Source organism: Candida pseudojiufengensis, assembly GCF_024610245.1.
Source record: "Candida pseudojiufengensis strain CBS 10847 chromosome Unknown scaffold3, whole genome shotgun sequence".
NCBI classification, from domain to species: Eukaryota; Fungi; Ascomycota; class Pichiomycetes; order Serinales; family Debaryomycetaceae; genus Lodderomyces; species Lodderomyces pseudojiufengensis.
Genome location: NW_026261523.1, coordinates 714,104 through 740,214, shown reverse-complemented (window position 1 = coordinate 740,214; position 26,111 = coordinate 714,104). Strand labels below are relative to the sequence as shown.

General features: G+C 28.2%; 10 protein-coding genes across 10 annotated transcripts; 8 read left to right on the top strand and 2 right to left on the bottom strand. All coding sequences in view use genetic code 12, as the record gives it.

Moving 5' to 3' along the window:
* Positions 1–177: 177 nt before the first annotated feature.
* On the top strand, positions 178–3,183 carry TFC4 (transcription factor TFIIIC subunit; the record flags this gene model as incomplete). The annotated part of the gene is made up of 1 exon (XM_051761075.1): positions 178–3,183. The coding sequence occupies one exon, from the start codon at positions 178–180 to the stop codon at positions 3,181–3,183; it is 3,006 nt and encodes a 1,001-aa protein (XP_051616714.1).
* Positions 3,184–3,733: 550 nt separating this feature from the next.
* KGF55_000768 (RNA-binding protein) lies at positions 3,734–4,264 on the top strand (the record flags this gene model as incomplete). Its single annotated transcript, XM_051761074.1, has 1 exon — positions 3,734–4,264. The coding sequence occupies one exon, from the start codon at positions 3,734–3,736 to the stop codon at positions 4,262–4,264; it is 531 nt and encodes a 176-aa protein (XP_051616713.1).
* A 543-nt stretch (positions 4,265–4,807) lies between these two features.
* On the top strand, positions 4,808–6,457 carry THI6 (bifunctional hydroxyethylthiazole kinase/thiamine-phosphate diphosphorylase; the record flags this gene model as incomplete). Its single annotated transcript, XM_051761073.1, has 1 exon — positions 4,808–6,457. One exon carries the CDS (start codon positions 4,808–4,810, stop codon positions 6,455–6,457), a length of 1,650 nt encoding a protein of 549 aa, XP_051616712.1.
* Positions 6,458–6,617: 160 nt separating this feature from the next.
* Positions 6,618–7,484, top strand: KGF55_000766 (metalloendopeptidase; the record flags this gene model as incomplete). The annotated part of the gene is made up of 1 exon (XM_051761071.1): positions 6,618–7,484. The coding sequence occupies one exon, from the start codon at positions 6,618–6,620 to the stop codon at positions 7,482–7,484; it is 867 nt and encodes a 288-aa protein (XP_051616711.1).
* Positions 7,485–7,660: 176 nt separating this feature from the next.
* Positions 7,661–11,992, top strand: KRE5 (Kre5p; the record flags this gene model as incomplete). The annotated part of the gene is made up of 1 exon (XM_051761070.1): positions 7,661–11,992. The coding sequence occupies one exon, from the start codon at positions 7,661–7,663 to the stop codon at positions 11,990–11,992; it is 4,332 nt and encodes a 1,443-aa protein (XP_051616710.1).
* A 278-nt stretch (positions 11,993–12,270) lies between these two features.
* On the top strand, positions 12,271–13,242 carry HEM13 (coproporphyrinogen oxidase; the record flags this gene model as incomplete). Its single annotated transcript, XM_051761069.1, has 1 exon — positions 12,271–13,242. One exon carries the CDS (start codon positions 12,271–12,273, stop codon positions 13,240–13,242), a length of 972 nt encoding a protein of 323 aa, XP_051616709.1.
* Positions 13,243–13,360: 118 nt separating this feature from the next.
* KGF55_000763 (phosphoglycerate mutase family protein) lies at positions 13,361–14,380 on the bottom strand (the record flags this gene model as incomplete). Its single annotated transcript, XM_051761068.1, has 1 exon — positions 13,361–14,380. The coding sequence occupies one exon, from the start codon at positions 14,378–14,380 to the stop codon at positions 13,361–13,363; it is 1,020 nt and encodes a 339-aa protein (XP_051616708.1).
* A 396-nt stretch (positions 14,381–14,776) lies between these two features.
* KGF55_000762 (uncharacterized protein) lies at positions 14,777–16,573 on the top strand (the record flags this gene model as incomplete). Its single annotated transcript, XM_051761067.1, has 1 exon — positions 14,777–16,573. One exon carries the CDS (start codon positions 14,777–14,779, stop codon positions 16,571–16,573), a length of 1,797 nt encoding a protein of 598 aa, XP_051616707.1.
* Positions 16,574–20,557: 3,984 nt separating this feature from the next.
* Positions 20,558–22,873, top strand: PEX8 (Pex8p; the record flags this gene model as incomplete). The annotated part of the gene is made up of 1 exon (XM_051761066.1): positions 20,558–22,873. The coding sequence occupies one exon, from the start codon at positions 20,558–20,560 to the stop codon at positions 22,871–22,873; it is 2,316 nt and encodes a 771-aa protein (XP_051616706.1).
* Positions 22,874–22,925: 52 nt separating this feature from the next.
* Positions 22,926–26,099, bottom strand: ZCF16 (Zcf16p; the record flags this gene model as incomplete). Its single annotated transcript, XM_051761065.1, has 1 exon — positions 22,926–26,099. The coding sequence occupies one exon, from the start codon at positions 26,097–26,099 to the stop codon at positions 22,926–22,928; it is 3,174 nt and encodes a 1,057-aa protein (XP_051616705.1).
* Between the last annotated feature and the right edge of the window lie 12 nt (positions 26,100–26,111).

The following is a 26,111-nucleotide window of genomic DNA, read 5'->3' as shown; positions in this document are numbered from 1 at the left end:
GTAAAGATAGTTCAATTGTAAAAGCTGTTCAAGATTTCTTTCAAAACCTGGTTTCAGAAAACAAAGCTACCAAATTTGCAACGGGTAAAGTTTGAAACAAAAACAAAAGAGTTAATATTATGATATTTATAATATCTACTTATAACATATGCTTTAACACCACCATTAAACTCCAGAATGTCAAATGAAGGCAACCTACGGAAAACCAATGGAAATGGAACCTCAAATGTTGATATAATAGATCCAGATCTAGTCGATCGAAATAATGATGTTACCACATTATTAGCAGACCAAATGGAACAAGATAATGATGATGAAGAAGATAAATTGGATAAAGCATTAAATGAATTGGATATGGCCAAATTTGGGGTCGAGGAAGATGATATGGATATAGATGATGATGGAGATGGAAATTATTATTTTGAACAATCAGATGGAGATTTTGATGATGACGATGATGATTTTTTGCAATTATCAGGAGAAGATGATTACGATGATGATTATGACTTTAAAGATGCTTTAAAAGGTGCAAGTAATTTTAAAGTACGGAATAGAAGAGAGAAATTATCAAAATCTAATAAATCATATTTTAAAAAGAGAATGGCTAGAGAAACGAATAGAGAATTAGATCCAGAAGTAAGAATGAATTTATCGATGGCTAATGAAGCATTTGTTAGAAATGATTTACAAGTAGCACAACAGTTGTATAAAGAAGTTATTAAGGGGGATCCTAGAAATTTTAGTGCTTACAAGTCATTAGGTGAAATATACAAAACTATGGGTAAATTAAATGAATGTTGTAGTTCTTGGTTATTGGCAGCAAATTTACATCCATGGGATACTGAATTTTGGGGTCAAGTTGCAGAATTATCAGTAGAATTAGAACATATCGATCAAGCAATATATTGTTATACAAGGGCTATTACCCCTGATACAAACAAAAGTGCAAAATATATTTTAGAAAGAGCCTTATTGTATAAAGAAAAAAAATCTTATGGTAAATCATTAGATGGGTTTCAAAGACTTCGTCAATTATGGCCTAAAAATTCTAATATTATTAAATATTTAGCAAGTGTTTATGTTGATCAAAAGAGATTGAATGATGCGATTAATTTATACATGAGAATTTTGGATAGTAACATTCAACCTGATCCAACATCTGATGAAATATATCCGGATTTCGGCTGGCCCGAATTAAATATTTTGTTGGAATTGCATATGCAACATCGTTCATTCAAACTCGGTATTAATGTATTGAAATTAGCTGCTAGATGGATTCAAGGTAGGATGAATGAAAACTCGTATTGGGATGAAGATGCTGATGATGAATTTGATGCTGAAAAGAGATTTAAAAATAAATTGAAACTAAAACCTGCTGAAGAAGAAGCATTTAATTCTAAACCTTATGAGTTACCCATTGATATTAGATTCAAGTTAGGTTTGTTGAGATTAGGATTAGATCAAAAAGATGAAGCATTGGGACATCTTAATTATTTATTGATTGGAGATCAAGAAGAAATTGCAGATTTATTCTATGAAGCTGGTAAAAATTTATCTGAATTTGGTTATTATGAAGAAGCTGTGACCTTTTTGGAGAAAGCTCTGGCTGCTCCAGGAATGGTTGAAACCGATTTAGTCAGCTATCTTGGTAAATGTTATTTTGAAGTTGGAGATTATGAAGGAGCTGAACATGCTTTTTCTCAATTATTGAATTATGATCGAAAAAATGTTGATTATAAATTAGCATTAGCTGAAACATTGTATCATTTAGGTGATGACGCCCAAGCAAAAGCTTTAATTAAAGAAGTGAAAAGAGACACATCGAGGGATGATTCAGTTGGAGACGAGATAGAATTAGAAGAACAAAAAGGTTTGTCCATTATCAAAAATAAAGTTCGAAAAACAACTAGAAAAAGATACACTGAACAAGAAAAGTTAGAAATGGAAGCCAATGCAACTTCCAAAGTATTAGAGAAATACCGTCGTATGGAAAGATTACAAGAAGCTATCAACGAGGGCGATAGAGTTGCAATATCAGCTTGGATTCAATTGGCTTCACAATTGATTGAAATGTTTACAAATGTGAAAAGTTTTTTCCCCAAAGATAAGTCGAAAAAATTTAAAGGAATTTTAAGATATCGTTCGAATACTCAAATGAATCTTGATGACAAATTAGCTAGAGCTTATAATTTGTTGGAAGGTATAAATGAAGAACAACCATATAGCAAACAAATTTTAGTCAATAAAACAGAATACAGAGGAATAACCTATGACCAATGGTTTGATATCTTTGCTCAATTTGCATTAGTTCTATCAATATATGAAAGTAATTCAGCTTATGCTATTGATATTATTAACATTGGGTTGGCCGCAAACATTTTTGCTCATGATAAAGCCAAAGAATCTATTTTAAGATTGTTAAAGTTTATGTTTGTTTATTCACAACCTAAATCATTTGATATGGCATTTCAACAAGTAAGAGTATTTTTATTGAATAATCAATTTTCACCTTTTATGTGTCAATTTTTTTTAGCTTGTTGTTCTTTATCAGCATTTGGAGAAAATGCTCATTATAATCATCAAAAATTTTTCCTTCGTCAATTAAAATCTTATGATTATTGCTATAAAAAAGAAGAAATTAGCGGAAGGTCGAATATAACTGCTGATTTAACTAATGTTGATCTTGGACCAGCTCATCTTGATATAATATATATATATGCTACATTACTTGGAGGAAATAAAAGTTATTCTTCAGTGGTATTTTATATCAATAGGGCGTACAAATATTTCAACAAAGACCCAATGCTTTGCCTTTTACTAGGGTTAGCACATGTGCATAGATCCATGCAAAGATTAAGTACGAATAGAAATATTCAATTACTTCAAGGGTTAAGTATATTTCTAGAATACAGAGACAATAGATTGCAAAATAATTCAAGTCCATATGAAAGACAAGAAGTTGAATATAATTTTGGGAGATTATTCCATATGCTTGGGTTGACTTCATTAGCAGTTGAATTTTATAATAAGGTTTTGGAAATACTGAAAAATGATATTGAAGAACAAGATGAAGATGTATATGACTTAAAATGGGAAGCTGCTTATAATTTGCAATTGATTTATACTATTAATGGTAACAACCAATTAGCTAAAGAAATTATCGAAGAGTATCTAGTCATTTGAAGATATCAATAAAAGTTTATAATGCACGCGACATACACTCTCACATCTGCTACGATGATTTAGCGCTTATCTCTAACTTTGTTTCGAACTACAACAGCATCCAGAAAATTTAAAAGATGCATCTAAAACTCTCCTTATAGCGCCTACATAGCTTAAAAATCAATACCTCAAAATTTTCAATCAAATATTTCAACGAATACAATTATTAACCAATAACAGTCAAATCATGAAGTCTTGAACCGCTTCATGGAACACAGGTTGAAGTGGACTAAAACGAGAAAGAAGGTCTGCCGGTGGTATCCAAATCAGATTAACGGGTGCTTGCCAATTTGATTTTTTTATAATCATGAAATCTCTACCATTTTCTAATCTTTTGAACTGAATTCATTCCATCTGGAGCGGCAGTACTAAGATTTTAGATTTTTTTAAACAAAGCTGTTAGCATTGCAGCTAATAATACCTTATTTATTAAAATTATATGGTTGAGAATTTCGCACAAATTTTTCTAATCAAATTTATGCTTAAAGTGTTTTGATAATTACCGAACAATATGGTCAGAGTAAAACACAGATACATTTTATTCGAAATACTATATCCACCGATTCAAAAGAACACATCTAGAGAAGAGATAGAAGATTATGTTACATCTGAGCAAAATGTACTTCTAACATTACACAAATCATCTCCATCAAATATCAACTACAAAACGATTCTTCATGCAATAAGAAAGTCACTACAGGAAAATTATGGAGATATAGGATCGGGTTCAGCTGGGATGTTGATGACGGTTAAATACTTTTCTAATAAAACGTCAACAGGGATAATTCGATGTGGTAGATCACAATTTGAAACAATAATTGGAGCTATGTGCATGATCAATAATATTGATGGCCTTGATGTCACGTTAAGTTGTATTCACGTTAGTGGAACTATAAAAAAGTGTGAAGAGTTCAGTATAAAAAGCACTAGGCGATTGATTGATAAGGTGGGAAGGTCTAAAGTCAAAGATATTGATGTTTTTCTAAGAGACATTAGTGGATTGAATGAGGATCAGGAAGAAGAAGTTGTAATAGATGAGTGAGCACTATAACTATGCAACTAGGGATGGTAATAGGTTGAAAGTAGTATCCTGAAAAAAAGGCAAAGTCGTTGTTACGTCACACAATAAAGTTAAGAATCTTATAAATCAATTCATAAGACCATCAAAGCACGTCGATCGTTAATTTGGAAAATTTATATCGATTTTGTTTTCCCCAAAATCTACAAGTACTGACACCGAAAAATTGAACAATTGCATTGTATTTAGGAGGCTATAAGGTTCTGCATAAACAGTATTGTAGCCTTGGTTACTGATTGTATCATTCTATTCGGTAAGAGATAAAGTCTTTCAGTGTATTCCTACAACTAGGCTAACATAATTGAAGAGTGTCGTAGCATTCATATACTTGTTGCAACTATAGTTTAATAGTAGTCTTTATAGTTAGTAAAAGTAAGAGATTTTTAGCACCAATCCCTTCTAAGCGCATACTATTTTTTTTCGAGTCACTAAAACAAACTGTATCTTGATATCATTTTGCAAGATTGTGTGCTTTTCAAGTTGATAAGCCAGTCTTAAAGCACAAACATGGTGGATTATTCAGTTTACTTGGTGACGGATTCTAGCATGATTCCAGAGTCATCCACTTTTTTGAATCAGGTTAAAGGAGCTATCGAAAATGGAGTTACAATTGTCCAATTACGTGAAAAAACCTTGTCCACTCGAGATTTCATAAAAAGAGCAAAAGAAGTTCATGAATTAACCAAGAGAAAAGGGATACCATTAATCATCAATGATAGAATTGACGTAGCTTTGGCAATTGATGCCGAGGGTGTTCATGTAGGTCAAGATGATATGCCAGCTTCAATAGTAAGAAAACTAATTGGACTGAATAAGATTTTAGGTGTTACATGCTCAACTTGTGATGAAGTAAAAGAAGTCGTAGAACAAGGTTTAGCTGATTATGTTGGTCTAGGTACTGTTTTTGCCACCAACACTAAAAAAGATGTTACAAATCCAGAAGGAGTTGGACCAATAGGTATTCGAAAAATGTTGTATGAACTTAAAAAATCAAAGAAGAGGATTCAATCTGTTGCAATTGGAGGTATAAATCAATCTAATGCGGCAAGAGTTAATACTTTATGTAGTATAAAGGATAAGTGTATCGATGGTGTCGCGGTTGTTTCTTGTATTATGGCTAGTGAAAATGCTGGTAAATCCACCGCTGAATTATGCAAGCAATTAAGGACTGAACCGTTATGGCTGCAAACTGTGGTTAGATTTCAGGAAGATATATCAATGGAAAGTATCAGGCGTTTGGTAAGACAGCAACCTTTGGTGCATCATATCACAAACAACGTTGTAAAAAACTTTAGTGCCAATGTAACCTTGGCCATAGGTGCTTCACCAGTGATGTCAGAATTACCTCAAGAGTTCAAAGAGTTTGTCACCAATATTCCTGTTATTTCATTAGTTGTTAATCTTGGAACTCCAAATGAAGAATTAATGAAAGTATTCAAAACAGCTATTCAAGTGTACAGTGATGCAGGTAAACCGATTGTTTTCGATCCCGTGGCATGTGGTGCATCAAAGGCTAGATTTGAAGCTTGTAGAAAACTATTGAATCATGGTCATGTTTCAGTCATCAAAGGAAATGTTGGTGAAATAATGAGTATATGGAAGTTGACTTCCTCATGTATCGACAAGGAAGAAAAGAGTTACATGAGGGGAGTTGATTCAATTGCAAAAATTGATGATAATATCGACGAGCTAGAAAAGAGATATATGAGGGAACTTGATTCAATTGTAATTGATGATAATATCAACGAGCGAAAAAAGAGTTATATGAGGGGAGTTGATTCAATTGCAAAAATTGAAGAGGATAAGCTATTGAGATATGGAAGGGAAATAGCTAATGATTTCTTATCTGTGGTAGTAATTACAGGACCAAAAAATTACATAATATCACGAGATGGAAGACATGACATTGTCCCTGGTGGAAGTCCTTTAATGGGTAGTATTACTGGTACTGGATGCTCTTTAGGTAGTACAATTGCATCTTTCATTGCAGTTGAAGCAGCCGAATCAGGTAAAGGGACAGGTGATATTTATCAGGCAACACTTCATGCCGTTCAGCTTTATAATGAGGCCGGAAAATATGCTTCCGAATCTACCACAACTCCAGGGAGTTTTATGATTAATTTTTTAGATGAATTATATAGAACAACGCATGGTTAATGTAATGCTTATAGAGTTTTACAATTTATTTATTATACTAGACTAATACTTATTCTCGTTTTGAAAACACAGAATCGAAAAATAAAAAAAGTTTAGAGTTGAATTTATTACCTAATGTTAATTCTACTTTAACTACTCAGTTCAATCCTTGAAGAACCCAATGGTCCAGAAGGGAAGGGGTAGATTCCCCATAAAAAAACCGAATAGACCATCTCCAGTTGCTAATGTTTCAAAAATAGGTTCATTAATGAGATATGAAACACGAGATTACGCGAATCAGTTATTACATGACGCGGTAAAGGCAGTGGCACCAATAATTCATGAATACAACTTCAAAGTTGGGATACTAAGTGAAATGTTTCCAAAAAAAGCTAATTTGTTGGGTTTGAACGTAAACAAAGGTCAAAAAATATTATTAAGACTACGATATCATCATAATGAGAATGAATTTCTACCAATGTGTGACATCATTGGTACTTTTTTACATGAATTGACTCACAATTTTCATGGTGCTCATGACAAGAAATTTTATGACTTTTTGAAAGAGCTCGAAGATAAATATGATAAAATACGATATGGATCATCTGGAAATTCAGGATATAGATGTGAAGAAAATAAATTAGGATTTGGAATGTTGAGAGCAGGAATAGTTGATGTTAGAGCTAGAAGATTAGCACAATTTAACAAGGTCAATTTTAAAAATGAAAGTAGAGCATTAGGACTGGATTCTAAAGTAACAAAACCACCACTAGATGCACGTCAAGCAAGATTGGAAGCAGCAATGAGAAGATTGGAAGATTCGAAGAGATGTGGACTGGAATTTAAAGAAAGCTCTGAAATTCCAGATGATGACGAATTAGAAATATTAGAAATAAGAGACAAGGATCAAACCTATAGCGATGACAACGAGAAATTAGAGGGAAATCTGAGAGAGCTGCTGAGAGGTATAGATGAGGAGGATATTGAAATATTGGAGGTAGTTGATTCAAAAACTCGAGATAGGCAAGAAATTATTGTCATAGATTGATGATCCGACTTAGAGCAGTGTATAGTCTAGTACATAATGAGTAATGGTTAATGAATATTGATGAATTTAACGTTTTAAAATTCTGCATCTACAAAAAGGTTGCAAAAATTAATGATTTTTTCTATAGGTATTGTTACTTGGAAATTAAAACACCGCCAAAAAATTAACATTGAATCATGCTACTATGGCATTCAAATTCAAGAATACTACTATCTGTTTGTTTAATTCTTTCAATTGCCTTAGGACACATAAGTGACAGCCTGTTGTCAATTGATGTAGTGGCCCCATGGAGAAAAATAGATTTCATTGCAAGTATAATTGAAAGTGTATCAGGTTATGATGAATCATTGTATCTTCCCACCATACATTTACTATTTCAACAAGATGATATAGAGTTAGATTTTTCACTGGATGAAGATGTATATAAAGCAGTCATCAACAATCTTGGTCTAGATGCTTCATCAAAGGATTTTATAAATTTCAACTTAGTGAATAAAGTATATAACCCAAGGATTGTATCTCATTACGAACATTACGAAACCACATTAAGTAGGCTTGGTTTGAATAAAATATGTTCAAAGGATTCGTTTGGTGATAAAGTCGAAACAAAGAATGGCTTGATTCCAAGTTGGGTTTCATACAATAATAAAGTTTATTGTTCCGTCAATGATTTATTTGCTTTGCAAACTGATAAAACCACTGATACCATTAGTCCCTTTGACAGAATCATTGGAAATAACTCAAATGCACCAATTTTGATATTATATGGTGACCCAACAGCGGACCAAACAAGAGAATTTTTGAGACTACTAATACAAGAGGCTGATAGTGGTAAGATAAGGTTTGTTTGGAGATATATACCTTCTGGCAGCAAAATTCATGACTCCTTATCTGGTTATGCAGTGGATATGACATTGAAAAATTCGACGACCAAAAATAAGTTGATTCAGAATGTAAACTTGCGCCAAGAGTTTCAATCCATACGGGAATCAACCGATCTATATACTATTGGAGATAAATTCAATGATCTAGGGCTTAAATTAGTTGCATTCCTATTTTCTGGAAGTATCAAAATCACTAAATATGACTTCTTGAAAACAATAGTTAATGATTTACCCAAATTTGCACCATATATAAATAATCTTTCTGACCAATTCAATTTTCATAGAGTCAAATCTAAAGTGATCAGCAATGAGCAAGTAGGTTTATCAGAAGACTCAATTGGGATATATATAAATGGATCACCGATAAACCTTTTAGAGTTAGACATATTTGAACTTAATAATAAAGTTCGTGAAGAGTTAAAAACTATTAAGCGTTTAGTCAAATTGGGGTTCGATACTGTGCAGTCAAAGATTTTAATTTCAAAGTTTGCGTTACTATCGGCAGTAAAACAGAATCAGTTCAGAAATGGGAATACAATAATGGGTAATAATGATAACAGATTCAAAGTTTATGCAGAGGAATTCAAAAAAAATTCATTTCACAAAGGAGGTGTATTATTTGCAAATGATATTGAATTGAATGAAAACTATCAAACTTATTCAACCGATCGTCAAAATTTATATTTAGGAGCTGATTCACACAAGTTAAAGTCAAACCAAATTCCACCATTAAGAGAGAATGTGCATGATTTAATATTTGCTATTAATTTAGGAGATAAACAACAATTGAAAGCTTTTTTCACTTTTTCAAAGTTGATATTGGATACGGGTATTCCACAACAAGTTGGGATTTTACCACTCATAGGTGATGATCCTTTAGATTTTGAAATTGCAAACAGGTTATACAACGTAGCAGCATTGCTGGATACAAAAGAAGCTTTGGCTTTGATTTACAAGTATATGGAAACAAAAACTCCAGATGAGACTGAAGAATTGTTGAATAAGATCGATGCTTCCACTAAAATAGAAGCTTCAAGATTAAAAGAAGTTGCGGATAAATTCTCAATCGATCGACCATCAGTTATTGTCAATGGTGTCATTCATGATCTTTCCTCATCAAACTGGCAATTATCAATGAGTAATCAAATCGCACAAGATATTTCTTTAATAAAAACTTATTTGAGATTGGGCCCTGTTGAAGGCAAGTTGAAAGACACAATACTTTACAAAAATGCGAAGAGCGAGCGCAATTTACAAGTTGTTCCATTAGATCCAGCTGACATCATTTATAAATCAGTAAACCAGAATTTAATGAATATGACTATAGCATTCAAAAAAATTGATAAGTCTTTGGAATCTCTGGCTCAATTTTGGTTAGTATCTAATTTTTCTGATGAAAACAACTTTGAACAGTTAATTAATCTTTTGGAATTTATTAAAAAACACCCGGCACTGATCAGAGTGTTGAATACTGGTAACACTCATCATTTCGAAAAATTGGAGAGACTTTTTAAACTAAACACATTAACAAACACCGATATTGATAAAATTATTAGCAGTCTAAAAGAGCCAACTTTATCTATACTGAAGAAAGATTCGGTGGTTCAAATATTAGAAAAGAATCAATTACCCGCACATCATTCATTCCTTTTGGTGAACTCAAGATATGTGAGGCTAGAGCCATCAATCTTGAATTTGAAAGAAATAGATCAACTTTTTAATTATGAAATTAATGAACGGCTAACTTTAATTAAAAACATTGTTGATACCTATCCGGATGAATTTGATAAAAATTTAGCTGAATATTACAGTATAAGGTCAGGTTTAGACATATTGGATTGGTTTGACTTATTGACTAGTGTTATCACAAAATCATTTTACACCGATGAGAAATTATATTTGGCTGATGTAAATAGATACGATTTTGAATCACTCGATTTTTCAAATCTGATTGATATAAAAAAACACAATTCATCAAATCCGATAGATGTATTACTTATCATTGACCCATTATTGGAACGCTCACAAAAATTGATCAATATTGTTAACTCCATAAAAGACTACTCATTTATAAACATCAGGATCTTACTACAACCTAAAACTGAATACAATCAGGAAGAGATTCCCAAAAGATTTTATCGTGGACAGTATCCAGACTCAACCCCAATTTTTGACACAAATGGGAAATGGAATCAAACATATAAAATCAAGTTCGATCACTTACCCACCCTGCGGTATTCATTAAAGGTAAATGAGCCTAACAATTGGGTTGTGAGTGAGAAATATAGTACAAAACAATTAGATTTGAGTGACTTTTATTGGAAAGGAGGAGAAACATTAATTTCATACGAATTATCCGATTTAATTGTGGAGGGATATGCGAGAGATATAAAATCTGGAAAAACACCACTGAATCTACAACTTAAACTTTCAAATGATAATTACTCAGGTGATACCAGAGTGATGTCTGCACTAAATTATTTTCAATTGAGGGCAAAACCGGGTATATATTCATTGAGAACAGTTTCTGATCACGCTTTATTATCAGCTTCGACAAACAGGTTTGAATCAAACACAGCGAAATTAGAAGATGCAACGATACCAATTTTTTCGTTGAATAGGCTCACCCTAAATGCTCGAGTCACTAGTGAGGAACCATCTCATGCTGCAAATCAAAAGGCAAAATATGCTGATATTAATATATTCACAATTGCAGGTGGTCAACAATATGAAAAACTTGCGAGCATAATGATTGCTTCAGTGAGGAAACATAACCCAAAGAATCTGATAAAGTTTTGGATATTAGATAATTTTATTTCGTCTCAATTTAGATCATTAATCCCATTTTTGTCAGATTTTTATAACGTGGAGATTGAATTAATTAAATATAAATGGCCAAATTTTTTACGAAAGCAAACAACTAGACAAAGAGAAATTTGGGGGTATAAAATTTTATTTTTAGATGTTTTGTTTCCACAGGATCTTGATAGAATTATATTCATTGACGCCGATCAAATATGCCGTACAGAATTAACTCCTTTGGTTGATATGGATTTGGAAAGGGCTCCATATGCATTTACTCCTATGTGTGAAACAAATGAGGATACTAAAAACTTTAGATTTTGGAAAGAAGGTTATTGGTCAGAGGTTTTGAAAGAAGACTTGAAGTATCATATTAGTGCATTATTTGTAGTTGATTTACAAAAATTCAAATCCATGAATGCTGGTGATCGTTTGAGGAGTCATTATCAGAGATTATCTAGCGATGCTAATTCCTTGAGTAATTTGGATCAAGATTTACCAAATAATTTGCAAAGGTCAATTAAAATTAAAAGTTTAGATCAAGATTGGTTGTGGTGTGAAACTTGGTGTTCCCATGATACTTTGAAAGATGCTAAAATGATTGACTTATGCAATAATCCATTGACATTTGAAAATAAAATTGACACAGCTAAAAGACTAATACCTGAATGGGTTGATTATGAAGCGGAGGTAAATCAATTACTTGATAGAATTGATGATAATCCAAAGGAAGTTGTACTTGAAGAAGACACACTCGATGAATTGAATTTCCAGGCAGACGATACCGATGAAGATGCATTTGATTACCATGATGAATTGTAACTAGTAGAATAAATTTGGGATAGTTATTATTGTGAACTCTATTATTTCACTATTTTTTACAGCCTTCTATCTATTACGGAATTAAGCGTTTGACATACTAACACAAAGACGATTTTTATGAAAAGTCATACGAACGATTCTGAATATGACATGATTTGACATAATTTGACCCTTTGCTCATTGATATTACACTTATAGCACTATTTGTTATTCAACCAATTGAAATTCTTCTCAATCATTTTAAAGCTTTACCCAAATAATATCTAAACTTATCGAAAATGGCTGGACCAGATCAAATTCATGATACGACGTTACCAATAAAAGATCGTATGGAGGCATTAATTCGCCTAAAGCAACAAGAAATAACTCAAGCAATAGCAAATCTTGATACTGTTGGATTTCATACGGATTCATGGGTAAGAGGAGATAAAGGAGGTGGAGGTCAATCAATGGTTTTACAAAATGGTACTACTTTTGAAAAAGGTGGTGTTAATATTTCAGTAGTTCATGGAAAATTACCTCCACAAGCAATTGCAAGAATGAAAGCCGATCATTCTAATTTAAAAGGTAGTGATAAAGATGGAAGTATTGATTTTTTTGCTTGTGGTTTATCATTAGTCATTCATCCTCATAATCCACATGCTCCTACAACTCATGCTAATTATAGATATTTTGAAACCACTGATCCTGATACAGGTGATGTACAAACTTGGTGGTTTGGTGGAGGTGCTGATTTAACTCCATCTTATTTGTATGAAGAAGATGTTAAGAATTTCCATCAGAAACATAAAGATGCTTTAGATAAATATGATACTTCATTATATCCCAAATTCAAGAAATGGTGTGATGAATACTTTTATATAAAACATAGAGGAGAAACTCGTGGAGTTGGTGGAATATTTTTTGATGATTTTGATTCAAAACCAGCAGATGAAATATTACATATAGTTGAAAGTTGTTTTGATGCATTCATTCCTTCCTATATCCCATTAATTGAAAAACGAAAAAATACACCTTTCACTCCAGAGCAAAAAAATTGGCAACAAATAAGAAGAGGAAGATATGTTGAATTTAATTTAGTTTTGGATAGAGGTACTCAATTTGGTTTACAAACTCCTGGATCAAGAGTTGAAAGTATTTTGATGTCGTTACCTGCAACAGCTTCTTGGGTTTATGATCATCATCCTGAACCTGGATCAGAGGAGGATAAATTATTACAGGCTACGAAGACGCCTGTTGACTGGGTTTAATAATCATGTTCATAGGTTTAACTTGTTTATAGTATGTAAAAACTGTATCATAGTAAAAAGTAATCAAAAACATGTATTTAATAAATAAGTATCGCGACAACATTACCATCTACTCATATTAACTATCCTCTTTGGATTGACTTGCATCCTCACAATCATCAACGTTGTCAGTTGAAATAGCTATTCTTTCTGAAATCAGAGATGTCTCATACGGACACCAATTTGTGAAATTCGAGTATGCGTCATCTAATGGATAAATTTTCTTATCATTTTGAATTTCTATAATGACTGGTATTAAACCACCAGGACTTAATCCATAGTATCTATGCTGCACAACATCCAAAATACAATATATCAATCCAGAATGAGATACAATACTTATAATTTTGTCATCTTCAGACGTTTCATCAAATATATCTCGCAATAAAGAAGCAGCTCTATATTGACAATGTTCAGTTTTTTCTCTATATTCAGAACTCCATAGAACATCGTCAAACAGAAAACCTGATTCAAATTCAAATTCTGGAAAATGATGTTCAATATATGATTTATTATGTCTTTCACTTTCACTATCAATTCCATAAATTTCTCTAGCAAATTCTTTTATAATCGGTGTTTTTTCAGTCAAATCATTCCAAGTTTCCCACCATGTTTGTAAAGTTCTTCTTAAGGGGCTAACATAAAATCTTTGTGGGATCGGGAAATCAGATACAGATTTGATCTTTTTTGTAAATTTGTGAGTTTGTTTATAACCTTTTTCAGTTAATTCTGCATCATACCATTCAATTCCATCTTTACCTTTTTGTAAACTCCAATAACATCTCCAATCAATTGAACTAAAATTGAAATGACTTTTTGCTGTCAAATGATACCCTTCGGCATGCCTTTGTAAGAAAAATAACTTTTGATTTGGTGATAAATCAATTTCTTCTAAAACATCTTGCCATGAATAATTTGATCTTAATCCAAAATTAGTCAAATCTACCTCATGTGTTGGAATATTTATATCACTTTGTTCGAAAAATTCAGTTGAAGACTCATAGATCGGAAGATAATTTGGCTCGTATCTTAGTTTTAAAAGAAATTGAGCATTGGTACAGACAAACAACCAATAAAAAATTGATAACCCGAAGTACATTCTCTGTCGTTTAGTTATAAAATCAGCCAGTTACCATTGATATATTGACAAACAACAACCTTTTGATCATTTCAATCTTCGTATATCCAACAACGTGCGTTAAGAATAACCCAATATTAATTTGTTCATAATAACCGCGCGATCTTAAAGATTGTTGCAAATTTTAAGAAACTTTTGTTAGCAATGGCTACCATATCTATCTGTCATTTTTCTCTTGTTTTTGACTTGAAACGTTTCTCTGATTTTGTATCATTTCTTTATCTTTTAGACTCTTTCTGTGTAACTATGGCTGATGATGTAAATTATTACTAATTGGGAAAAAAATATATACACAGTTAAAAAAATACATTGATCTGAAAACATATTTGCTATATAAATAAATTTATATATTGTATTATGAACAATATTCAAAAAGAAGAAGAACAAGAACAAGAATCAACAACCAACTCAAATACAGAAACTAATCTAATAGTTGAAGACATTAGTAATACTATTGAAATGTTGGATATAGATAAATCAGAATATACTAAAATACCAGAGCTAGTAACAGTAAGTGCTAAAGCTGGATCAACATCATCAAATGAATCAATACTACTAAATAAAGATTTTCAAGATTTAGAACGACAAAAACAAGAAAAATTAAAACATCCATCTTCTCATTTAACAGATTTAGAAGATTTACCACAAGGAAGACATTTAGGTTTATTTTCAACTATAATTTTATTTATAAGTAGAATTTTAGGTAGTGGAATATTTAGTATAACATCTGGAATATATATTGATGTTGGACAATCTCCTTTTTTATTTTTTTTAGCATGGTTTTTAGCTTGTATTGCATCATTTGGTGGACTTTATGTATTTTTAGAAATGGGATCATTAGTTCCAAGAAGTGGTGGAGCTAAAGTATTTTTAGAATTTATTTATACAAAACCAAAATTATTAGCAACTGTTGCTTATTCAATATATTCTGTTATGTTTGGATTTACTATTAGTAATGTATTAGTATTTGGTGAATATTTTGTTCATTCTTTAGGTTTTGAAGTTACTCCATTTAGATTAAGACTTAGTGGATTGTTGTTTTTATATGGAGCTGCATTAGTTCATGGAGTAAGTGTAAGTCATGGAGTGAAAGTTCAAAATATATTAGGTGGATTAAAATTAGTTTTAGTAGGTATAATGATGTTGACAGGATTATACGTTATGCTTTTACCACAAAGTATCACTAAGTTGGAAAATAATTTAACTTGGGATACATTTTGGACAGTGAAAGGTTCAGCTAGCTTAGCTTCGTTTTCAAGTGCTGTGATTAAAGCTAGTTTTGCATTTAGTGGTTGGAATTCAGTTCATACTGTCTCCAACGAAATTAAAGATCCAGTTAAAACATTGAAAATTGCAGGTCCAGTTTCATTGGCAGTTATGACAGTTACTTATTTCATTATAAATTTTGCATATTTGAAAGTAATACCTGATGAAGAAATAGTTAATTCATCAACTTTAGTAGGATCTGTTTTATTTGAAAAAATATTAGGTGAAACTTTAGGCCGTCATTTTTTAACATTTTCAATTGCATTATGTGCCGGTGGTAATATCTTTGTTGTTATTTATACAATATCAAGAGTAGATCAAGAAGTATTTAGAGAAGGTTATTTACCATTTTCAAAATTCATGGCATCAAATTGGCCATTTGGAGCACCTTTAAGAACTTTAATTTTAAGTTGTTCAATCACAACTTTAATTGTTGTTGGATTTCCTAAAGGGGACGTTTATTCATATATGGTATCATTAGAGGGTTATCCTCAACAAATTGCCGTAGCATTGATTGCTATTGGTATATATATCATTCGTAAAAGATATCCTGATTTGCATGCACCTATAAAAGCTGGCTTTTTAGGTACTAGTTCAGTATTTTTAATTAGCATTTATTTAATAATTGGACCTTTTATTTCATCGGGCTCACCAAACCCCAAGGGTTTGGAAAATTGGCCAAATTATGCACTGGTTGGAACTATTTGTATTTTAATTTGTATTTTATATTGGGCTATGATGTTTAAAATCTTACCTTGGTTTGGAAATTATGAATTAGTAAGTGAAGAAGTAATATTAAGTGATGGTTTAACAATCAAACAATGGGATAAAATTCATAATTATTCAAATATACCTTATAGATCAATGATGGAAGAAACTAGCGGATAGATGATTATAAAAATTTAATTTAGCATTTATTTACATTATTTGTATAAATTCTAGGACAGTATATAGATTGGGTTAGGTTATAGATATTTCTGTGAAAACTAGGTTTCTGAATCTTATGTTTCACGATATCTCTACGATTGTCTTGTGTATAGACAAAGTTCGTCTTCAATGAGATCAACAGACTTCTAATTCAAGATCGTTAATGTAAACAATCTAGTCATTCAGTCATTCAGTTAAAATCGCACTTACTTACAGCATCTTGACCAATCCAAACAACAATCCTACAGCTTTATAATTTGTTCAGTATCCGAAAATTAATCGGTGCTATAAGACCGGGTTCACAATCAAAAACATCATAAAAAAAATGTTTTTTTTTTTCATTTATCAAATGATTTCAAGTCGAAGGGACACATGTTGAAACCATTTTAAATTTAGTCCCTAACCTACTCCCCAAGATGATAATTACTATAGAATAAATTGATACATATGAACAATACTGGTAATCCAGACATTGATTTTAATACTAACAAACATATTAGTTCAAATATAAATACGAATAATACTTATAAACCTAAATTTGATAATACATAATAATACTAAATATAAGACTTATAGAAATAATAATGATAATAATAAGAATACTATTGATAATATGAATATGAATGATATTAAATATATGAATAATAATAGAATTTATGATATAATTGACAATCTTAATGATAATAGTGAATAATAAGGATATAAGAATGATAACTTTAAGAATCTGAATTGAACAAGATTGATAATCTGAAAACTAATATAAATGAGATAATACTATAAATGATACTACGAAGAATAATATAAATGAAATGAATACTATGAATATTAAGAATTTAATATAAATACTATGAATATAAGAATTCTAAGAATAATAAGAATACTAAGAATATACTTTGAATAATAAGATTATACTAAGAATAATATGAATAATGAGATTATACTATGAATACTATGAATATTAAGAATACTATGAGTTTACTATGAATACTAAGATTACTAAGAATCTATTATGAATATACTAAGAGTAATAAGAATATACTATGAATACTAAGAATAATAAGAATGATAAGACTATACTATGAATAATAAGAATATACTAAGATTACTGTGAATACTATAAATATAAATGATACTATGAATATAATATACTATGAATACTATGAATAATAAGAATAGTAATACTATAAATGAGAATTATAATATAAATGAAATCAATGATATAAATTATAAAAGTTCCATGAATACTAAGTTTGAGATGACTACGAATAAGAATAATAATTATACTAAGAATAAAACTTGTACTAAATTGAATAATATTTTGAATAATCGTAATAATACTAATACTAATATGATATGAAAACTAATATGAAAACTAGTGAATACTGTTATGATACTAATTATGAATACTAATAGAATATGAACACTTATAGAATATAAAAACTAATATGAATACTGTTGTGACTATTATTATGAATACTAATATGAAAACTCATGTGAGAACTAATACAAATAATGAACTAACTATTAATGAGAATGACATAAATATAACTTATACTGATTTGAATAATAATTTGAATAATACTAATAATACTAATATTTATATAATTGAGAATACTAATACTTAAATGAATGAATTATAACGAATAATACTAAACTATGAATACTAATTATGAATATTAAATAACCTATGAAAACTAATATGAATACTATTAAGAATACTAATATGAAAACTAATATGAAATCTAATATGAATAATAAATTGACTAATAATGAGAATACTAATAATGAATTTTAACTTTTAATAATGATAATACTGATAATTTGAATGAATAATAATATAAATGTTATGAATACTATGAATACTAAGAATATACTAAGAATAATAATGATATAAATGAAATGAGTGATATAAATTATAAGAGTTCTATGAATACTAGGTTTGAGATAACTACGAATAAGAATAATAATTATGCTGAGAATAATACTTATACTAAATTGAATATATCCGAAGAATAGTAATAAGACTAATATTAAATTGAGAGTACTAATACTAAAATGCATGAACTATTAAAAACGGAAAACGAATAATAGTAATATGAATACTAATTATGAATACTACTTTTGAATACTAAAGAATCTATGAAGACTAATATGAATTTTACTATGAATACTAATATAAATACTAATATGAATAGCCTACTAATATTGAATAGCCTACTAATATGAATATTATGTTGAAAACTAAGATGAAAATTAACATGAAAGAAAACTAATATGAAAATTACTACAAATACTAGTACGATAATACGAATGATAATACGAATACTAAATGAATATTTATATGAATGATAATTATATTACTAAATTGAATAATGATACTATTGAAATGAATACTAGATATGAATTGAAATACTAATACCAGGATTGATTATCCTGATAATAAATTAATAAATAATACCAGGACTAATGATCCTGATGATAAACTAATGATAAATTTTAACGATAAAGATAAATGAAAATGAATACTTAATAATGAATAATAGCAAGAGAATTATGAATTATAATAATAATGATAATTAATTTAATCATGAATAAAAGTGAAAGAATTATACTAAATGATAACATGAATACTAAATTTTTAATTATAAATAACAGTGAAATAATAATGAAATATGAAGAGATTGAGAATGAATTTAAATTTTGAATGATAAATGACTTAACTATAAATGAAAATATAAGTAATACTAATATAAATTAAGACTAATAATGAAAAAAGTATAAACTACGAATAAAGTATGAACTATGAATAAAGTATGAACTATGAATGAAATATAAATCATTTAATAACTAATACTAAAGTTTAATTATGAATTATTTTGAAAGAAATATCAATGATATAACTAATACTAAAATTTTGATTTTTGAATGACATTGAAAGTACTATAAATAATGATAAAAGTATTAAATACTAATTTTAACTGTGAATGATAATATGATAAATATAATTTATAATAAAACTAATTTTAAAGTGACTAAGAACTTAACTAATAATAAACAAAGCACTGATGAAATTACTAATATTTCAATTTAGCTTTTAAAGAAAGAAATATTAAAACGAATCATAGTAGAAATAATAATAATTTAATGATATTAAGATATGGGGGAGGGGTTATGGGACAATAAGTATCAAATGAAACTAATAGAGATAATCAAATAATCTTATATGAAAGCAATACTAAATATAATTGAGATAGAAGCAATGATATTTTTGACCTACCATGATACTAAGGAAGGAGTGAATGGCATCTTGGAAGGACGTGGGGGCAATTTCATCTTCTAAAATATCCGTTGATTGTACTGAAGGTGATTTGAACTTAACTGAACCAATGTCAAACGTTTCTTCTGGGTCAATTTTTCCAAATGGAAGGGATATTTTAGGGCGAACACGCTGAAGCAAGCACAAGTAGTCCGGAATACTCAACCAGGAGGAAGATTGACTCGAGGTACATTAAGCTGAAGAACAAGAAGTAAGAGAACAAGTAAACTTACTGAAATTTATAAATTCAAAATACGAAATAAAATTTAATGATAAAAGTCAATATTACTTCATATCGATCGAACATGAAGATTGTCTGCTATAAGACCGAATCTAGAACATTTCATAGTATAAAAATACCGGGAAAGTGCGTGCTATTATCGCCCCCGAAGAAAGAAGAGAAACAGATTATTATATAGACAAGTGAATTATTCGTAGATATGTGTAGAGGGTGGAAGAGGTTGGCATCTCAATATACATTTTGTATTTGTATTGTAGTACGAATAATAGACATAATTTGGTAGTAATGGTTCCAGATCCCACGGTAATTTTCTTCTCACTAAAACTCAGTGAAAAAAAATCAAATTTACGATTTACTTACTCCACAATTCAAGAAGAATTCAACTCCGATGTCCAATTTATATGATAAACTAGGACCACAAGGTAGAGCTCTAATAAATAATCGTAATGATAATAATTATTCAGTACAAAATCGTGATTCAAGACAACCAAATTTCACACCACAAGAATTAGATTTCGTGATTGATGAATTAAGAAATCCAAAACCAAATACAACAATAAATAATATATTAGGTTATTTATATAATTATATACCATATATAAAACATGAAAGAAATTTAGGTTTAGTTATTGCAAGCTTTTTAAATTCACCAAAATGTTTTGGATCTAAAACTTTTCCAATACCAACATTTGAAGAAAATTATCCAATAATTGAAGTATTTAAATTAATAACTGATAAAAAATTAAAAATTTCAAAACCAACTTTATCAATCAAAACATATTATCTGATAATTGGGAAAGAATTAGAACATTTTGTTAGTTTTAATCCCATTGTAAATTCTTGGAAAGTTTTACCAATTATTTGTGGGATTATGTTATCAAATAATATAAGAAATGAAATATATATTGAACAACAAAATTTTTTTAAATATAATTGGTTTTTTCAAGATTGGGATCATAAGATTAAAAAATTATTTATAAATTGTTTGGAATATAGTTTAAGTAATATTCATGATAAAAATATTTTATATTTAAGTGTTACAAGTTTAGCTTTAATTTATCAAAAAGATGAAGAAAATATTAAAAAATATACTTCAAAAATTAATGATTCATTTATGATTAATGTTTTAATTGATATGATATTTCTTGATCCAACGGTTTCAACAAAAATTTATCATGAATTTTTTAAATTTGATCCAAATTCTTCAAATATTGAAGATATAGTTCAAAAAGATATATTACAAAAACCGGTGATTAAACATTTAAATAAATTTTCATTTTTACTAGCTGCATACTTAAGAAATTTAAAATATAATCCTAGAAATGATGAATTAATTTCAAACAATTTAATAAAATTAACAGATTTTAATCATAAATTATCAAAATCATGTGAATCATCAATTTTTAATAATCTTAATAGTCCTAAAGATAATAATCCACTATATCAACTGTTTTGGTATTTCATGAAAAATTTATTATTTTCAGAAATCATTATTTTTCAAGGTTTATTAAGTCGTTTTTTATCAGGTAATAAATCAAATTTAGTTTGGTTTAATTCGAGAGATTTAGTGGTTATAGAAAGAGAATATAGATCAATATCATTAAAAATTATTTCAAATTTATATTATTTAAATTTTATATTATTATCAATTGGTCAAGGTGGATTTGATAATTATAATTTTGTATATTATTTAAGTATTGAATTATCTTTATCATCTGATCAATTTGAAAAGTTATCATTATCATTATTAAATTATAATGAAGTTAATTTATATCCAAATGTATTAAATACTAATTATATAATGCAACTGAAAGTTTTATTTGTTTTGGGGCTTTGGGAAAATTATTTACAACTGAAAAATATTAAAAATGAACAATTTGCTAAAAAAATATATAGCATCGTGAAAGAATTAGCAGATGATAAAAAATATTTAAATGATGATATAATTGAAGCAAGTCATTCAGTATTATTATTTTATTTTGCAAATAGTAAAAATGTTGATTTAAATGATTGTATTGAATATGTTAATTTATTAATAAAACAATTTCCTAAAACAATATCATCTACTCAATTATGTATTGCAATTGAAACTATAGGTAAAAAAATATTATCAAACCCCCAACCATATCCCCAAGATTCAATTTTTTTAAATTCAGCAGATGAATTTTTTCAATTTTTAATTGATAAATGTAAACCAATAATACCAGGTATACCAGTTAAAAAATCAATTGAAGATGAAAATAATCCAAGTTTTTCTTCAGCTCAACCAATACTGGAAATTGAAGCAAATTCAACTTTAAATACCTTGGAACAAGATAAAAGATTAAATAATGATATAATACATGAAAATAAAGCTAAAAAGCCAAAAGATAAAGTTGTTAAAGATTTATTACCAAGATTTAAAAAAGATTATAAATTTCAAAATAGATTAATTCCTGAAACAGCAAGAGAATCAGCAATATTAGCATTAATTAATTTAATTCCTTATTTCCCATTATCTGTTTTTTTACAATGGATTGATCAAATTTGGTATTTGATTTTAAAAAGTAATGTCAGCGAACAAAATTATTTAATTGGTATGTTATGGAAAGTTTTAAGTGATAGTTTAGATTTAAATAGAATTGAATTAGCTATGAGATGGTGGTATGAAATTAAAAAAATACCACTGAAGGGAGATTCTAACTTTATTGAATCAAAGATATAACGGATTACGAAATCTCAATTATTAATATACGCTTTACTCATTTTATTTCATTTTATCCTATAAATGTATTATTTGTAGAATTGGGAGATTGATTAGATATTGATTTTCTTTGTGAAAAATTATTTTTTAAATCCATTAAATCATGAGCTGCTCCAAAATCTTTATCTGGTTTATTATTATGAATTGTAAACTCATTATTTGAAGGAGTTGTAAAATGATGTTGATGTTGTTGATATTGTAGTGGAAATTGATTTTGTGGTTGTTGTTGTGGTGGGTGTTGTAATTGGTGTGATTGTTGTGATTGTTGTTGTTGTGATTGTTCTTGTGTATAAGGTTGTTGTTGATGTTGTTGTGATTGTTGCTGTGTATAAGGTTGTTGCGATTGTTGTTGTTGTTGAATACTAGAATTAACAAATCCATTTCCATTTCCATTATTTTGATTTTGAATAGATTGATATTGTTTTAAAATAGATTGAGATTTATATTTTATAAATTTACAAATTTTTAAATATTTTAAATCTTCATCTAAATTTTCATTATCCCAATCAATATTTTTATAATAATTTTGGGAGTTTTCTTCTTCATCATCACTTTCAATTGGAGTTTGTTGTTGTTGTTGATATTTTAAAATTTCAAATTTTAATTCATCATTTATTAATTTTTTATAAATTTCATCATCTGATAAATTTGAATTATTATTTAATCCTGGTTTATAATTTATAAAAATTGAAATAAATAAATCTACTGATTTTATTAAATTTGAAACTGATACATTAATGTTACTTAGGATATCATTTCTTTTGATAAATTTCATTTGAACAATTAATAAATATAACATTTGTAAAATTATTGATTTTTTTAAATTTATAACAGTTAATGATAAACCATTTAACATTGAATTAAAAGGAGATATGGGGATTTCCTTTTTTATACGTTTTATTGGATTTTGTTTTATATTTGATTTTCTTCTTTTTACTGAAAAATCATTTATAACAAATCCATCTTCATCAACATCAAGTCCTAAACTTCCCATTACTATAGAATTTGAATTTATTGTTGGAGAATTTATTTTTTCTTGAGATTTTCCAACATGATCAAATATTAATAAAAAATATTGTAAAACTTCTTGAGCTATTATTGCAATTTCCTTGTAGTATATAAAATTTAAATCTTTATCAACTATAAAGTTAAGATAATTCATTGATCTTATCAAAATATAATGAAAATTTAATTGAATTTTAATTAATTGTGATGCCATATAAATATCAGGTAATCCAGTTTGATAAAATGGAATCATAACTTCTTGTGGTATATGTTGTTCATTATTCATATCATGATATAAATTATTATGATTAATATTTAAAATATTTGGTAATCCCATATTAGTACAAAATGGAGTTAACGATAATATTTTTGATTTTAAAGATTGTCTCCAATCAGATAAATTTTTTTCAATTGTTAAAAATTGATTAAAATTATAATTTAAATTACCATCATTACCATCACCATCATCTTCATTTAATATCCAATCTAATCTATGATGACTATGTTGATGATCTTTTTCCTTTTTCTTTTTATCATTCTTTAAATATTGATAATAATTGGGGGAAAATGAAGATGGTATAACAATATTCATTAAATTTAAAAATTCAATACTTGGTTTTAATAAAGTATTAAATAAATCATCATTTTCTCCTAATAATGAAGATAATTTTTCAGGAGTTAATTGAAAATATCTATCTATAGTAACAGGATTTATAACTGTTGTATTTAAACTTGGTTTAAAACCAAATTTTAAATTAAAACATTTTAATAAAACTTTAAAATTCCAAAAAATTTTAACTCTATTTCTTCTTTGTTGTACATTTAATGCTAAATCATTAAAAAATAAATTTTTTGAATTTAAATTTATACCTAATATACCAATAAATGCATTAATTAATGATGATAAAATTAATGATTTTTCTTTATTATTTGTTAATAATGAATAATAAAGTAATAACAAATATGTTTGTAATTGATTAATTGAAATTTGAAATCCATTAAAATATGGTAAAAAATCATATAAAGAATTTATTATTGACATATCTCGACTTATAGAATATTGTGGATCTGAATGATTTAATAATAAATTTAAATTTATAGTTGGATTATTCATAATAATCATTGCATAAATTTGTATAATTGTCATTAAAAATTTATTAACAATAAAATAATCATTTGAATTTGATAAATTGAAACCATTTATAGTTGAATCATCATAAGTGAAAATAAAAGGATACATTGTATGAAATTCATCATAGTTTGTCATAAATTGATCATAATCAAAAATTGGTATAAAAATATTATAATTTAAAAAATATTGAGTTATTTGATTATCTAATTCCTTTTTTGATTTAAGGATTTTTTTAAAATTATTTATTAATTTTATAAATAAATCATAAACATCTAATGGTAATTCATTTAAATTATCAGGAGAACCAGTTCTTGTTAATGGATTATAAACCAAATCTAAATCTTTATTATGAAATTGATTACTTTTAGTATATGAAGGATTATATAAATAACTATCAGGATCATTTAATAAATAATTATGACTATTTGTAATTTTTAAAAATGGTAAATTTAAATTTATTAATAAATGGTTAAATTGTGATTCAAAATTTAAATTATCATTTCCTATTATAATACCTTTATTATCAAGATTAAAAATTTGATCAATTGGATTATTTATTTGAACAGATTGATTTGTTGATTGAAATATAACTTTATCATTAGAAGTTGTTGTTGTCGGTATTGGAGTAGGATTTTGGATGCTATCTTTAATAGAATTATTTGAGGGAGTTGAAATTAAATTTGATGAATTATTTTCATTGTTATGATTATTATGATTTTGATTTGATAATTGTTGACCTTGCTGTAGTAGTAAAATTTCATTCTCCAAAGTTTTTATTTTTTTTTCTAAACTTTCAGTATATCCTTTTGGAAAAGCTCTTCTTGTTAATTTATCAGATGTTTTACATTCCATTTGAGCTTTTTTACAATTATGACAAGGATTTAATCCATCACATTTAACTTTTTTTATTCTACATCTATCACATGCTTGAGAAGATCTTACTCCATTATTTGTACGAATTAGTTTCTTTGTATTTGGATCTTCTTGATTATGATTTTTTATACCATTCTGTTTAGTTTTGATTTGATTTTCCGAGTTGAAAGTTTCCATTGTTTTGAACAG